At 52.6% G+C, this 13,119-nt stretch overlaps 1 protein-coding gene across 1 annotated transcript in view; it reads right to left on the bottom strand.

Moving 5' to 3' along the window:
• Positions 1-13,119, bottom strand: part of ATP10A (ATPase phospholipid transporting 10A (putative)) — a 182,391-nt gene that overhangs the window by 54,597 nt on the left and 114,675 nt on the right. The window contains exon 5 of the mRNA XM_040257138.1: positions 4,867-4,952. Within this exon, the coding sequence (XP_040113072.1) occupies positions 4,867-4,952 (86 nt within the window). The remainder of the gene's footprint in view (positions 1-4,866; positions 4,953-13,119) is intronic.

The raw sequence follows: 13,119 nt of genomic DNA, 5'->3' as shown, positions 1-13,119 counted from the left end.
TGTGATCCCCGACCCAGGAAGAGGCCACATGCCGCAGAGCAACTAAACCCCTGTGTCACAGCTACTGAGCCTGCGCCCAGGAGCCGCAACTACTGAGCCTGAGCGCTCTACAGCCTGCGCTCTGCGACAGGAGAAGCCGCTGCAGCTAGAGGGAAGCTCCCCTCCTCCAAAGCTGAAGGGAAGCCTGCATGGCAGTGAGACCCAGCACAGCCAAAACTAAATAAATAGAGTTATAAAAGCCAGTGGGCGTTAAAGCACACTGGAGTAATGAGGCGCCTAATGCTTTTAAAAGCCTGAGCTATGTTTCATATACTGTGAAATTCATCGATTTAAAGTGTAAAGCCCAGGTTTTTGGTATATTCATAGAGTTTTTCAGTAATCCCCAGCAGCTAATTTTAGAATGTTTTCATCAGAAAGAAACCCTATACCCATTGGCAGTCACTCCCCATTCCTCCGCCACGTCCAACCCTGGGCAAACCACAAATCCCCTTTTTGCCTCTAAAGATGTTCCTCCTGTGGGCACTCACCCAATGGGACCACACAGCACGGCCGACCCCACCCTCTGGCACGAAGTGCTCCGATTCACACCGGGTCTTTCACTCCACTGTCAGCCACTGTTCTGTCCAGAATTTACTGGGAGCCAAGGTTCAGAAACACAGGATAACTTTCCTAAGGGGAAGGGGGTGAGCTGGGACTCTGTCTGGGGATGTCTTGGCACAATCTCAAGCAAGGTTAGTTCTCCAGCTGCAAACAGCTAAGGTTTCATGTTTGGATTAAGAGTGAAACCCACTGGACTGCCTGGTGACCTGAATGGGGCTACAGGGCAGCAGCTGAGGCCGGGCTGAAGGCAGGCCACCAGGGGCAGACGAAGAGAGCCAGCAAACCAGGGAACTGGCTCCGCAGCTGCTCTGGCCCTGAGGCTCTGGCCCTGAGGCTAAGCCGCAGCTCTCCAGCCCAGGGCAGCCCCAAGCCTGAGCGTCAGGACAAGAGGCAGGCAGAGGCCCCCTCCCTCCTTTCTGCTTGGCGGAGGGCTCAGGACCTGGGCCGAGGCTCCTCTCCGAGGCCCTGCTCAGCCGCCTCCCGCTCCCCAGCACTCTTCCTGCAGACCTCCGCCCGAGTCACAGAGGGAGGCGTTTTCAACACACCGCAGCCAACAGCCAGCCCCAGAGCCCCGGCTGGACAGGCCTGTCCACGAGAGGGTCCCATCTGCACCCTGACACCCTTGTAGCAAACCCTACATACTACCCAGTAGAGAGAGCAAGGCGCAGCTGCAGGGGCGGTCTAGGCACTCAGGACCTGGGTGGGCCAGGCTCTGGTGGAAGCTGCAGGGAGGATGGCCTGGGGGAAAAGTGAGAAACAGCGTGACAGGGTAACAGGGCTGGACCAGAGCGGGGAGAGGTCCCTGAGGGGGCGGCACCAGCGAGGAAGACACGGGAGTGCCTGCTGGAGGCGTCCGTCTGGGCAGCTGAGTCGGCCGCTGGGGGCGTCTTCCCAAGAAAGGCCGCAGGGGCCGGTGTGGGGGCGGTGCTCAGACTGCAGGTGCGCGAGGGCCGCAGGACACCTCCTCCCGGGTCACCGCAGTCCCCGCCCATGGAGGGCCCCTGGAGATCTCCAGCCGGCCTTTGTTATTTCTCGCTCCCTACCAAGTGTCCCTCTTCTTTTTTCGAGGCTTTCATTCCCGGTTTGGCCCTTCCTTTTCGAGACCCGTTTCTAGAAAGAGTGGTTGAAACAGAAGTCCTCCTCCGTCCCCATCATCAGCCCCTGCAGCGGGACCCTCCCTCCAGGGCTCCCACAGAGTCTGCGCACGGTGCCTTCCTCCCAAGCCGGGCTCCTGTGCTTCTCCCATCGCACTGCTATTGGACGAGCATCCCTGGCCCCTGCTCCCGGCTGTGGGAACCGCTGTCTGTACCCTTCCTCTCATGCCCTCTGACCCTGACCCACGCTGGTCTGCTGTCTCGCTATCTTCAAACACAACCTACAGACAGAGGCTCCTCAAACCTGTAAATCCAGCTCCTACTCCCCGAACTCCTATCATACGCATTTTTTCTATCAGCTGGGTCATTGCACCAGATGAACCCTCCAGCTCCTCACATGCTGGGAATCCCAACTCCCATCTCTCCCCCACCAGTCTCTTCCCTGATCCTCACATAGGAGACAAGCCCTCCTGCCGGCCTGCTTGTCCACGTCCACTGGATCTTCCTCCCCAGGGAGTATTCGAGTTCTCCCCTCGGCCTCTCTGCTAACTGGGCTCTCCCTGCTCTATCGTATGACAGCATTAACCCAGAAGCAATGACCGTAATAGTGGCCAGTATTTATTAAGCACCCTCTCTTCTGAAAGCTTTCCACATACTAAACTGACAAAGCTTTGCACCCATGACACAAGGGCCCCCTGGATTCTCCCTATTATACAGACGAATAAAGTAGAGTAGTTCACCAGCACTGTCTTGTTGGAAAGCATGGGCTTCAGAGTCTGCCAGCCTCAGTAAAAGCCAGATGTAGTTAATATCCCTGTTTAACACAGGGGTATTAAAAAGCAGAGATACTTTGCCAACAAAAGTCCACACAGTCAAAGCTGTGGTTTTTCCAGGAGTCATGTATGGACATGAGAGTTGGACCATTAAGAAGGCTAAATGCCCAAGGATTGATATTTTTGAACCATGGTGTTGGAGAAGACTCTTGAGGGTTCCTTGGATGGCAAGGAGATAAAACCAGTCCATCTTAAAGGAAATAAACCCTGAATATCCATTAGAAGGACTGATGCTGAAGTTGAAGCTCCAATACTTTGGCCACCTAATGCAAAGAACTGACTTATTGGAAAAAGACCCTGATGCTGGGAAAGACTGAAGGCAGGAGAAGGGGACAACAGAGGATGAGATGGTTGGCTGGTATCACTGACTCAATGAGTCTGAACAAGCTCCTGGAGATGGTGAAGGACAGGGAAGCCTGGCGTGCTGGAGTCCATGACGTTGCAGAAAGTCAGACACAACTGAGCAACCGAGCAATAACCAACAAACACAGAGGGAGTTCCTGAGGGCAGAACCGAGAGCTGCTGACTAGGGGCTGAAGCCCCTCCAGCTCTAGTCCCAGTCTGGGGCAGGCAACAATTGTGTGGGGGTGGTCTCACCACAGGGCGCCTGACGCCTCACACAGCAAGGAGGGCACCAGCCACGATACAGCCTGGAGAAGAAGGTCAGAGTTGTCACCAAAAGTTACCCATCAGCAAGAATACCCTCAGAATGTTCTCCCTAGAGGCTGCCCCCACCTCCTTCACTTCAGGGTCTGCTCTGTTCTGCCTGCTGGGCCCTGGGTGCCAAGAAGATGGTGTGACGTGTACAAACTCTGGGGCTGGGGGTGGGCGGTGCGCACAGGGGCTGGGAAACCCACAGAAGACCACTTTCAGACGGAGGCCTGAGTATCTGCCCCCAAATTTTACAGCTGACATTTTAGGATTTTTCTTAAGAGTTTTACCTTCCTTTAACCAGGCCCTTTAAGGGGTGATCTAACCCTTCCAAGTTCTAGTTGATCCTCAGGCAAGAACAGGGAAGCACTGGCAGTTTCAGCAGGCGTGAACATCTCTTGCCCATTATGGTGCATACTTTTCACTCACCGACTCTCCCATCGCCCCCAACAAGATGGGGAGCCCACTGCATGCACACAGGCAAAGCCTCGAGGGCATGCCAAAAGCTCTTGCAGTGGAGCCCCGCCAGCAGCAGAGCTCCAGCCCTGCCCACGTGTCCGTGGTGGCCACGCTGCGCCTCAGCCTCTAAGCAGCATCCTAAGCAGCTGGCCCCACAGAGCTGGACGCTGCGGGAAGCCCCAGCTCCCCGCATCACACCCGCAGCCCCAGGCTCAGGTCCACACAGCTGCCCCCCGCGGGGCATCCCCTCCAGTGGCAGCTCCACGAGTCCATGTGACCCCCTGTTCTCTCCCACCTCCCTTTTCCCCACGCCGCCTGTCCACGGCCTGCACAACTATTAACATGATTACAGGAATGTCCAACCATTCGCAGAAGCACAAGGGTGGCCTTACTTCCCCTGGACAGCCTCCAGCCCAGCTTCAACAAGGACCACCAGGCAGCTGATCCCATGTCATTCATCGACCTTTCTTGTCTCTCTGTTTTAGAGCAAGGAGCTGGACTATTTATTTAACGTGCTCGAGGACTTTTAATTTTGTTTATGTCTCTGTGTTCCCCTGACTACAGTGAAATAAACAAGACGGAAGGCATTTCTTTGTATTCAGTTCACTGCATTATCCCCAGAGCCTTAAAAGCACATAGTAGGTGCTCAGCAGATACTTGTTCAGTGGCTGAGAGTATGAACGAAGGCAAGACCTCCCAGGCAGGTTCCTTCTGCCTGGCGTCTACGTTTCTACTTATGGGGTCACGTGCAGTCATCGTGTTTCTCACCCCCCACCTTCCCAGGCTGCTGGACGGAGGGGATCTGACCAGCGTCCACTGCCGACAGACTCTGGTCAAGCAGCCCCATAAGCTCAGGGACATGGCAACAGTCCCGAAAGGCTGCACTCACACACAGACGCACACTGTCTTATACTATACACCGTGGGCCGTCCAACAACGTGGGTTTGAGCTGTGTGGCTCCACTTATTCGCGGGCTTTTTTTTCGGTAAACACAGTATTACACCATCCAAGCTTGGCTAAATCCACAGATGCAGAAGTGCAGATCCAGAGGGCAGACTATGGGACTTAAAAATCCGTGGTTTTGGTACCCTGGCAGGTCCTGGGATCAATCCACCATGGACACGGGCAGGGGTTGGCACCCCATACCGCAAGCTGCTCAAGGGTCGACTGTACACACTCATATCGTTTGTCAAACAGAAGGGTAAGCCCAGGCAGAGGTCCATACTCACATGCACCCACGGAACCTAGTCAGGTCATTGTTGGGCTTCTCACACTCGATTATGCTGGTGAACGTCAAAGGATTGAATTCGGCGACCTAAAATAATAGCAGGAGCACATTAGAGAGATCTGGGGTCAGCCTTGTCCATCTGACAGTCACTTGCTTCTTGGGCTCCCACCCACAGTGGCAGCATTTCATGAAGGACTCTGTTTGTAACCTGTGCGTGCACACACATGCATGCACGTGCACACACACAGTGCTTGGCCTGTGCATTTTTGTTTCTGCAGTGAATGACAGCTGTCAGTGAGCCCACAGGACTGTAGCTTTAATGTAAATTTAGCATATATGGCAGAAGAGGGCAGGGATGAGTTGAGTTTCTTGAGACAGATCAGCACCTTCCAACTTTCTACACGGATTCGGAGAGGCAGCTTCCATCTGAAAAAAAGGAACTTAGAATAAAAATATCATTTCCTCAACATGCTCTAAAAATTCTTCACAGATATCTGGGGGCAAACATTTAAATAATCTGTGTGTAAGCCAATCATTTCTTTATCTTTCTGCTTGATGAAAAAGTCAGAGCTCACCACAAAGGAAGCCCTTCACTTAAGAGTCTGGCACCGCAAGATGAAGCGAGGCCTGGCTCGTGTGGAGAGATGGGTGTGGAGAGGGGAAGGGCAAGAAGGGTGGGTGGCAGGCAGCAAACGAGAGACACCGGGACACACCTCCAGTGTAAACTACTGAGGCCCATCTACAGAGTTTTAAAACCAGCTTGCTTTGATCAGACTGGCCATTCTCTTTTATCCATCAAGTGTCACCACGTGGTTAAAAAAAAAGAAGATCTGTCTTGGCTAACGCAAGCCTAGCATCACAGAAAAAGGGTAACTGTTTAAACATCAGAGGAATGGTAGAACACTGGTGACCCCCTCCCAGGTAATGGTTACTCGAGCACAACAGCGCCCCCAACTTGGCAGAGAAGATCGCTGTGAAGGTAATGACTCAAAAGTCAGCCTGACTCTTTTCCAGGGTGTCATGGACATTGCAAGAACTCCCTACATAGTAGTAGCTCGATTCCATAGCTGAAAAGAAAGCGCCACTTTAAAGACTCTTCTTGAAGTTTCATTAGCTATGGGCGCCTCTCTCCATGGACTGAAATGCCCTCTGGCTCTGCTCCAGAGTATGGCTATGCTTGGAGGAGTGTGTTTATTTCAGGCCTTGAGGATCCTCCTGAAGCCAGGCGGTTGCCTTTTCCAGAGCAGACCTCTGCCGATGCAACGCCCAGGACGGCCCTGAAGGGGGTGAGTTCCCCAGCACACCAGGGTTATTCTTGGCAGACAGGGAGGGTGGACTTAAAATACTCTGTCTCTGTTTATGATTCTTTCTCTCGAAGAAAAATGTAACGTGCATGGCTCAGAGACTAGAACATTCTGTCTCTGGAGCATCACAGCTGCCTTTGTAACGTTCTACCAATAAGCCTGTGCCCTAGGGAATGTGTGTGCCCAGGGCACGGGATGCCTGCCTTCGTCTGCTTGTTGGGGAGGATTTTTAGACCTGGAGGGATCCGCAGAGACTGTTCTGGGTTGAACTGTGTTTCCTCACTCCCACCCCCAGAATCCACATGTTGAAGTCGTAATCCCCAGTACCCCAGAATGTGTCTGCATTTGGACAGGGTCTTTACAAAGGTAAGTAAGGCAAAATGGGATCATTAGGGTGAGCCCTCATCCCTCATGCGATCTGCCTGGTGTACTGCTAAGAAGAGGGAATCTGCCAGCATGTGGACAAGCACACGCACACACACACACGTGCGCGTGTGCTGAGGGATGACTGAAAAGAAAGAGGGTGGAGACACCCATCTACAAACCAGGGAGAGGAGCTTCAAACAAAGCAATGCTCTGGACACCTCGACCTTGGACTCTGTGACCTCCAGCACTGCGAGAAAATAAATTTGTTGTTTGGGCCACTCTGTAGCCCTAACAAACTAATACAATATAGAGCCCATCTTTGACTTTCCCATTTAAAAAGAGTTTTGTGTCCGGAGCACATCTTTTGGATGAGAAAATTCTACTTACCTTGATTGTTTCCAACTTAATTGGCAATCTCATAATACCCCCATGTAAGAAATATATTTATTTCTCTCTTCACCCAATCATTTACCCATCTACTTCCTGCCAAACTGTGTTCAAGGTGGTGCCCAAGTCACCCACCAGCCAAGCTCCTGTTGACCCAGCCCCAGAGCAAGGACAGAAGGTCCAGTTCACCATTCTATGCCACGCATGCTAACTCCATATTTTTAATATGGGGAAAGTGAAAAAGGTCTGGAGATGGATGGTGGGGGTAACTGCACAAGACTCTGAATGTGCTTAATATCACAGAACTGCACATTCAAAAATGGCTAAAATAGGGGAATTCCCTGGAGGTCCAGCTAGGACTCTGCACTTTCACTGCGGGGGCATGTCAGCGTACGAAGATCCCACAAGCCCGTGGCATGGCCAAAAAACAAAAAGTTCAACATAACAAAGAGGCTCCACCTTAAAAATAAAAAAGACGAAAATGGTAAATTTTGTATTATATATGTTTTACCACAATAAAAAGTTTAAAGAAAGCAAATATAAACAAACACTGAGAACTGACTGTGAACAAAGAGATGACTCATCAGGTAGCACCTAGCTCAGAAATCCAGGAACTTCAGCACAGACGTAGAGCCCCTCATGCTTAAGTCACCGAGGACGCCTCTACACACGCACCCCTGGCGTCGTCATCGTGGTCATCAGTTACAGCTGCAGCATCGGAGAGCTCACTAAATGCCGAGTACCGTGCTACACGCTGTTCACCACCCCTCACAGCACCACCGTGAGGTCCATTTTCAAACCATTTTTAATGTGGGGTGATGAAGGACCATGCCCACGGTCACGTGGCCGGGGGGTGACTGAGGGAGGCTCCTCAGCTTCTCAGACATCCAGCTCAGCAGCCTCGCCAAGACTGCCTTGCACTAATAAGAAAACATGATGTAGATATGTATAGGTATAAAGATGATATATATACATATATGAATATGTATAAGCCAGAAAGTGTACAATTGGTTTGACAGAAATTGCCAAACAAACATGCCTTAAAGTTTTAATGTTTTCAAAAACATGTGTCAATTAAATGTACCCCCTTCCCATCTTCAGCAATGCCCTTGGATGCAGAGTTAGCACCGTTCACTCAAAACTGCAGCAAAAAACAACCAGGAGCCCTAGAATCTACGCCTGGTTCTTCTGATTGAGAACTGCGGGCCTCCTGGCATTTAGACTCGGCTCTCAAGTCTCTGGAGACCTGTGGAATCACAGGTCCACGACTGCAGAGATGATTCTAACTGCCCCCCCGCAGCACAGCGGCCCTGGCGCCAGGGGCACTGCAGGAGCAGCGTGGTCAGCAGGGGTCACGCGGCAGCCCTCGGCCGCCCGCTGCCCGCGCTGGGGCCCAGCACGCCCACGCCTCCGCCAACTGTGCTGCCAGCGCTCACCGCACACTCTCCACATCCCAGCAAACACCTTATGCTCACGGTTTCTACCGCAAACATTTTCAAAGCTGCTTTGGACCAAGTGATTTGACCTCAACAGGTGGAAAGGAAGGCAGGGCAGTGACGCGGGGAGAGTCCTGGGCCCTGCCTTTGAGCTTAGGTTCCCTAGAAACCGGGGCAGTGGAGAGCCTGGTGAGCCAGCTCACCCAGGGCGCGTGGCTACCCCTCCCTGAGTAGAGTCAGACCCTCCAGAGTCCCTGACGCCTGGCGCCCTCTCAGGCCGACCAGCTACCCCTGGGGCCACGTTCCAGGTCAACCCCACAGGGGAGCCAGGGTCTGACTCAGCAGTGCCCAGAGAAGTCACTGAATGAACGCCTGATTCATCACAAAGATTCTCTTATCCATACTGAGATTCCTAATTGCATTAAATGAGTTACTAATGAGTATTCCATACAAGCAAACGTCGACATTTTCCACCTTAAAATAGAAGCAGTGATGTCTGCAAAAGGGCATTTATAGTCCATTGAAGCAGACACATAATATTTTATCATAAAAGAAGTTCTTTAAACAGTTTACATTGCTATGCTTTTGGGATGAACACGTGTCCAAGCAGGAGCCCTGCCTGGCTCTCGCCATGGAGCTTCTGGAGTGAGGATGTGTGCCTTGGTTTCTGGGCAATGTGGTCCCAAAGGAGGCAGATGAGAGGACACCCAGAGCCCGGAGCCCAGACATGGGCACACAGGGGAGAGGGCACAGGGAGCCCAGATGTGGGCACACAGGGGAGAGGGCACATGGAGCCCAGATGCGGGCACACAGGGGAGAGGGCACACAGAGCCTGGAGCCCAGACATGGGCACACAGTGCAGAGGGCACACGGAGCCCAGACACGGGCACACCGGGGAGAGGGTACATGGAGCCCAGACGCGGGCACACCGGGGAGAGGGCACAGGGAGCCCAGACGCGGGCACACCGGGGAGAGGGCACACGGAGCCCAGACGCGGGCACACCGGGGAGAGGGCACAGGGAGCCCAGACGTGGGCACACGGGGGAGAGGGCACACGGAGCCCAGACGTGGGCACACAGCCCAGACGTGGGCACACAGGGGAGAGGGCACACAGAGCCCAGACGCAGGCAAACAGGGGAGAGGGCACACGGAGCCCAGAGCCCAGATGTGGGCACAGGGAGCCTGGAGCCCAGACGTGGGCACACGGGGGAGAGGGCACACGGAGCCCAGAGCCCAGACGCGGGCACAGGGAGCCTGGAGCCCAGACATGGGCACACCGGGGAGAGGGCACACGGAGCCCAGACGCGGGCACACCGGGGAGAGGGCACACGGAGCCCAGACGCGGGCACACAGGGGAGAGGGCACACAGGGGAGAGGGCACACGGAGCCCAGACGCGGGCACACGGGGGAGAGGGCACACGGAGCCCAGACGCGGGCACACGGGGGAGAGGGCACACGGAGCCCGGAGCCCAGACAGGGGCACATGTACAAGGCTCCCGCTGTTCTCCGCCTCTGGGACTCTGTCCTGAAGATACCCTTTGTGCTATGTCCTGTCACAACGCTCCTGCACACAAGGGGGTCGCCTCCACGTCCAGCTCCAACATCACCGCCCCACGGTGGCCTTCAAAGGCTGGCCCCTCTATACGGCTGCTGCCCTGTAGGGCGAGGTCTGCACCTCCACACAGCAGCCACGTTCTGCCCGGGGGGCTCCGGGCGACCCTGCCGGCTGCCCCCACACCTCCCAGCAGCCATTCCTACACCCGGGGGCCTGGGGGAGGCCCACACCATTCCACGTGGATGTCCATGCCCCCATCGAACTTCACCTGGCTACCCACCCCTGCGCTCCAGGAGGCGACGGTCCCCCGGCCGAGGCTGGGCAGGCCAAGTGCTGCTGCCCTGAGCTTGTGTGCCCCCAACACTGGCTCCTCCCGAGCCCTTGGATTCTCTGAGGACAGTTCTGTTTCCCCCAGACCAGCACAGGGCTTGGTGAATACACGGCCCAGGGGTGACAGATGCTTCTTCTTCAAGGATCTCCCGTATCACAAACTTCCAAACAGACCCAGTGCTCCCTGCTGAGTCCTTGGAGGCCTGGACCCCTTGCGTACCAGACATCCCGCACCTGGTGTTGCAGCAGATGGGGCTGTCAGGAGGCCTGGGGGACCTCTCTGTGTTCTGGAAAGCCGTCCCTCTTCTACAAGTGTGAATACAGATGTGGAGAAGTGAAATACTTCTACGAGTATTTCAGTTAGAAGCAATATCAAAAGACTTCTTCATAGCCTATAATCTGGCTGCTTCCTTACTGACAATGGGTGAACAATACCTGCATTAATTCAGGGTAAGCATTTAACCCAAATGAATGAATAATTATGCCAGCTCTTGCTTTCCATTTTCAGTACCTGTCAGTGCTTCGGGCATTCAAGAGAGGGCAGATAGCCCAATACTGAATGAGGGGATGAATGAATGAATTTACTTATTTACTGCAAAGACTGGATTGCCAAATCAATAGTTTCAATCAGCCTGAAATAAGAAAGAAATTGCCTACCACAGTGTCCTCTGGCACACAGCAGGATCACCCTGATGGATCAGTTTTTATTAAATAACTAAAAACGCGAATGAAACCAAAGGCACTCTGGTCCTGGGGGCAGGGGAAGTCAAATGTACGATTCTAACCAAAGAGTCTTCTCTCCAATTTGTTTCAGTGTAACGCTCCAAGTTTATGCCCAATATAAACAGAAACAACAGAAATGATGACAAAACACGTTTAAGTAGCTAATCTGTGATTGCAGTGGTGTGACCGTATCATTGAACACGTCCCAGGTACATAAGTGCACAGGGAGGCTGGAACAGCAGCCCGTGAGCGACCCTGGATGGCGGGCAGTCCCGCACGCAGCAGCTTTTCTGAGGCCGCCGCAGCGCCTGACCCCCAGCGTCTCCAGGGAAGCGGATGACAGCACGCAGGCATCGGGGGCCTCAGCGGGCCTCTCAGGAAGCTCCCTGAGCTCAGTGTCTTTGCCGGCTAATAAAGACCTGACCCAGGCCTGTCTGGGCTGCCGCCTTCTTTTCCTAATTGCAAATTTTCCTGCCGCAAGTACTTGCCCTGAGATCAGGGGACCTCCCTTTGTCTTTCATGACAAAGACATAAAGGCTTTTGGGAAGCCTTTCATTTGTTACATTTGACTTAAAAGTGCAAGATTCAGCACCCCCCTCTCTTCCCCCCTTTCATCCTCTGTCCCCTGGCCTCCTTGCTGGTTCACATTCAAAAAGCCTCAAAGCTTTAGGCCAAGTGTAGAGGCTCAGAGTGCTGGGTTTGAGTCCGAATTCTCAAAATTAAAAGCCTTTCTTTCCCTCTCACCACAAATGTTCCATGCAGTCACTGTAGGCTGTCACTGCCAGCAAAGCTGCATTTTCTTCTTTTACCAAATGTGTTAAGAGCATCTAAGGGCTGGCTATGCCTTCAGACACTTAAGCTATAGAGCTGCTTTTATAGAAAACCAACTTCAAAACCTAAATAAGGGTTGTTCTTTAAAACAGTCCTCTTAAAAGAAACTGTATGTAATTCAACATGGTGCTACCACATAAAACATCTGAATTGGCACTGCCGAGGTGATCTGCTCTGCCGGTTGGCAGGCTAGTCTCATTTTCCAATGTGGACTGAAAAAAATGCACAACCTAGAAGTTGAGTTGTTGCTGTTCAGTTGCTAAGCCCTGTCCATCTCTTTGCGACCCTATGGACTGCAGCACACCAGGCTCCTCTGGCTTCCACTGTCTTCCAGAGTTTGCTCAAATTCATGTCCACTGAGTCAATGATGCCATCAGGTGGCCAAGGTATTGGAGCTTCAGCTTCAGCATTAGTCCTTCCAATGAATATTCAGGACGAGTTTCCTTTAGGATGGACTGGTTGGATCTCCTTGCAGTCCAAGGGACTCTCAAGTGTCTTCTCCAATACCACAGTCCAAAAGCATCAATTTTTTGGTGCTTGGCCTTCTTTATGGTCCATCTCTCACATCCATACATGACTACTGGGAAAACCACAGTTTTGACTAGATGGACCTTTGCCAGCAAAGAGATGTCTCTGCTTTTTAATATGCTGTCTATGTTTGTCATAGCTTTCCTTCTAAAGGAGCAAGTGTCTTTTAATTTCATGGCTGCAGTCATGGTCTGCAGTGATTTTAGAGCCCCCAAAAGAAAATCTGTCACTGCTTCCACTTTTTCCCCTTCTATTTCCTATAGATAACTAAGATAACATGATCTTTGTTTTTTGAATGTTGAGTTTCAAGCCAGCTTTTTCATGCCTCTCTTTCACTCTCAAAGAGAGGCTCTTTAGTTCTTCTTCACTTTCTGCCATTACAGTGGTATTATCTGCATGTCTGCAGTTGTTGATATTTCTCCTGGCAATCATGATTCCAGCTTGTGATTCATCCACCCTGGCATTTTGCAAAAGTTAAGAGTTATGGTTTATTCGGCAGATAGTCGGAGAAGGCAATGGCACCCCATTCGAGTGCTCTTGCCTGGAAAATCCCATGGACAGAGGAGCCTGGTAGGCTGCAGTCCATGGGGTCACTAAGAGTCAGACACGGCTGAGCAACTTCACTTTCACTTTTCACTTTCATGCATTGGAGAAGGAAATGGCAACCCCCTCCAGTGTTCTTGCCCAGAGAATCCCAGGGACGGGGAAGCCTGGTGGGCTGCCGTCTATGGGGTTGCACAGAGTCGGACACAACTGAAGTGACTTAGCAGCAGTCTGAAGACTTTAAGGTTAGG

The sequence above is a fragment of the Oryx dammah genome, unplaced genomic scaffold (assembly GCF_014754425.2).
Source record: "Oryx dammah isolate SB20612 unplaced genomic scaffold, SCBI_Odam_1.1 HiC_scaffold_16, whole genome shotgun sequence".
NCBI lineage: Eukaryota > Metazoa > Chordata > Mammalia > Artiodactyla > Bovidae > Oryx > Oryx dammah.
Note: the sequence above shows the minus strand (reverse complement) of the source record. Positions and strands in the feature narration are given on the sequence as shown.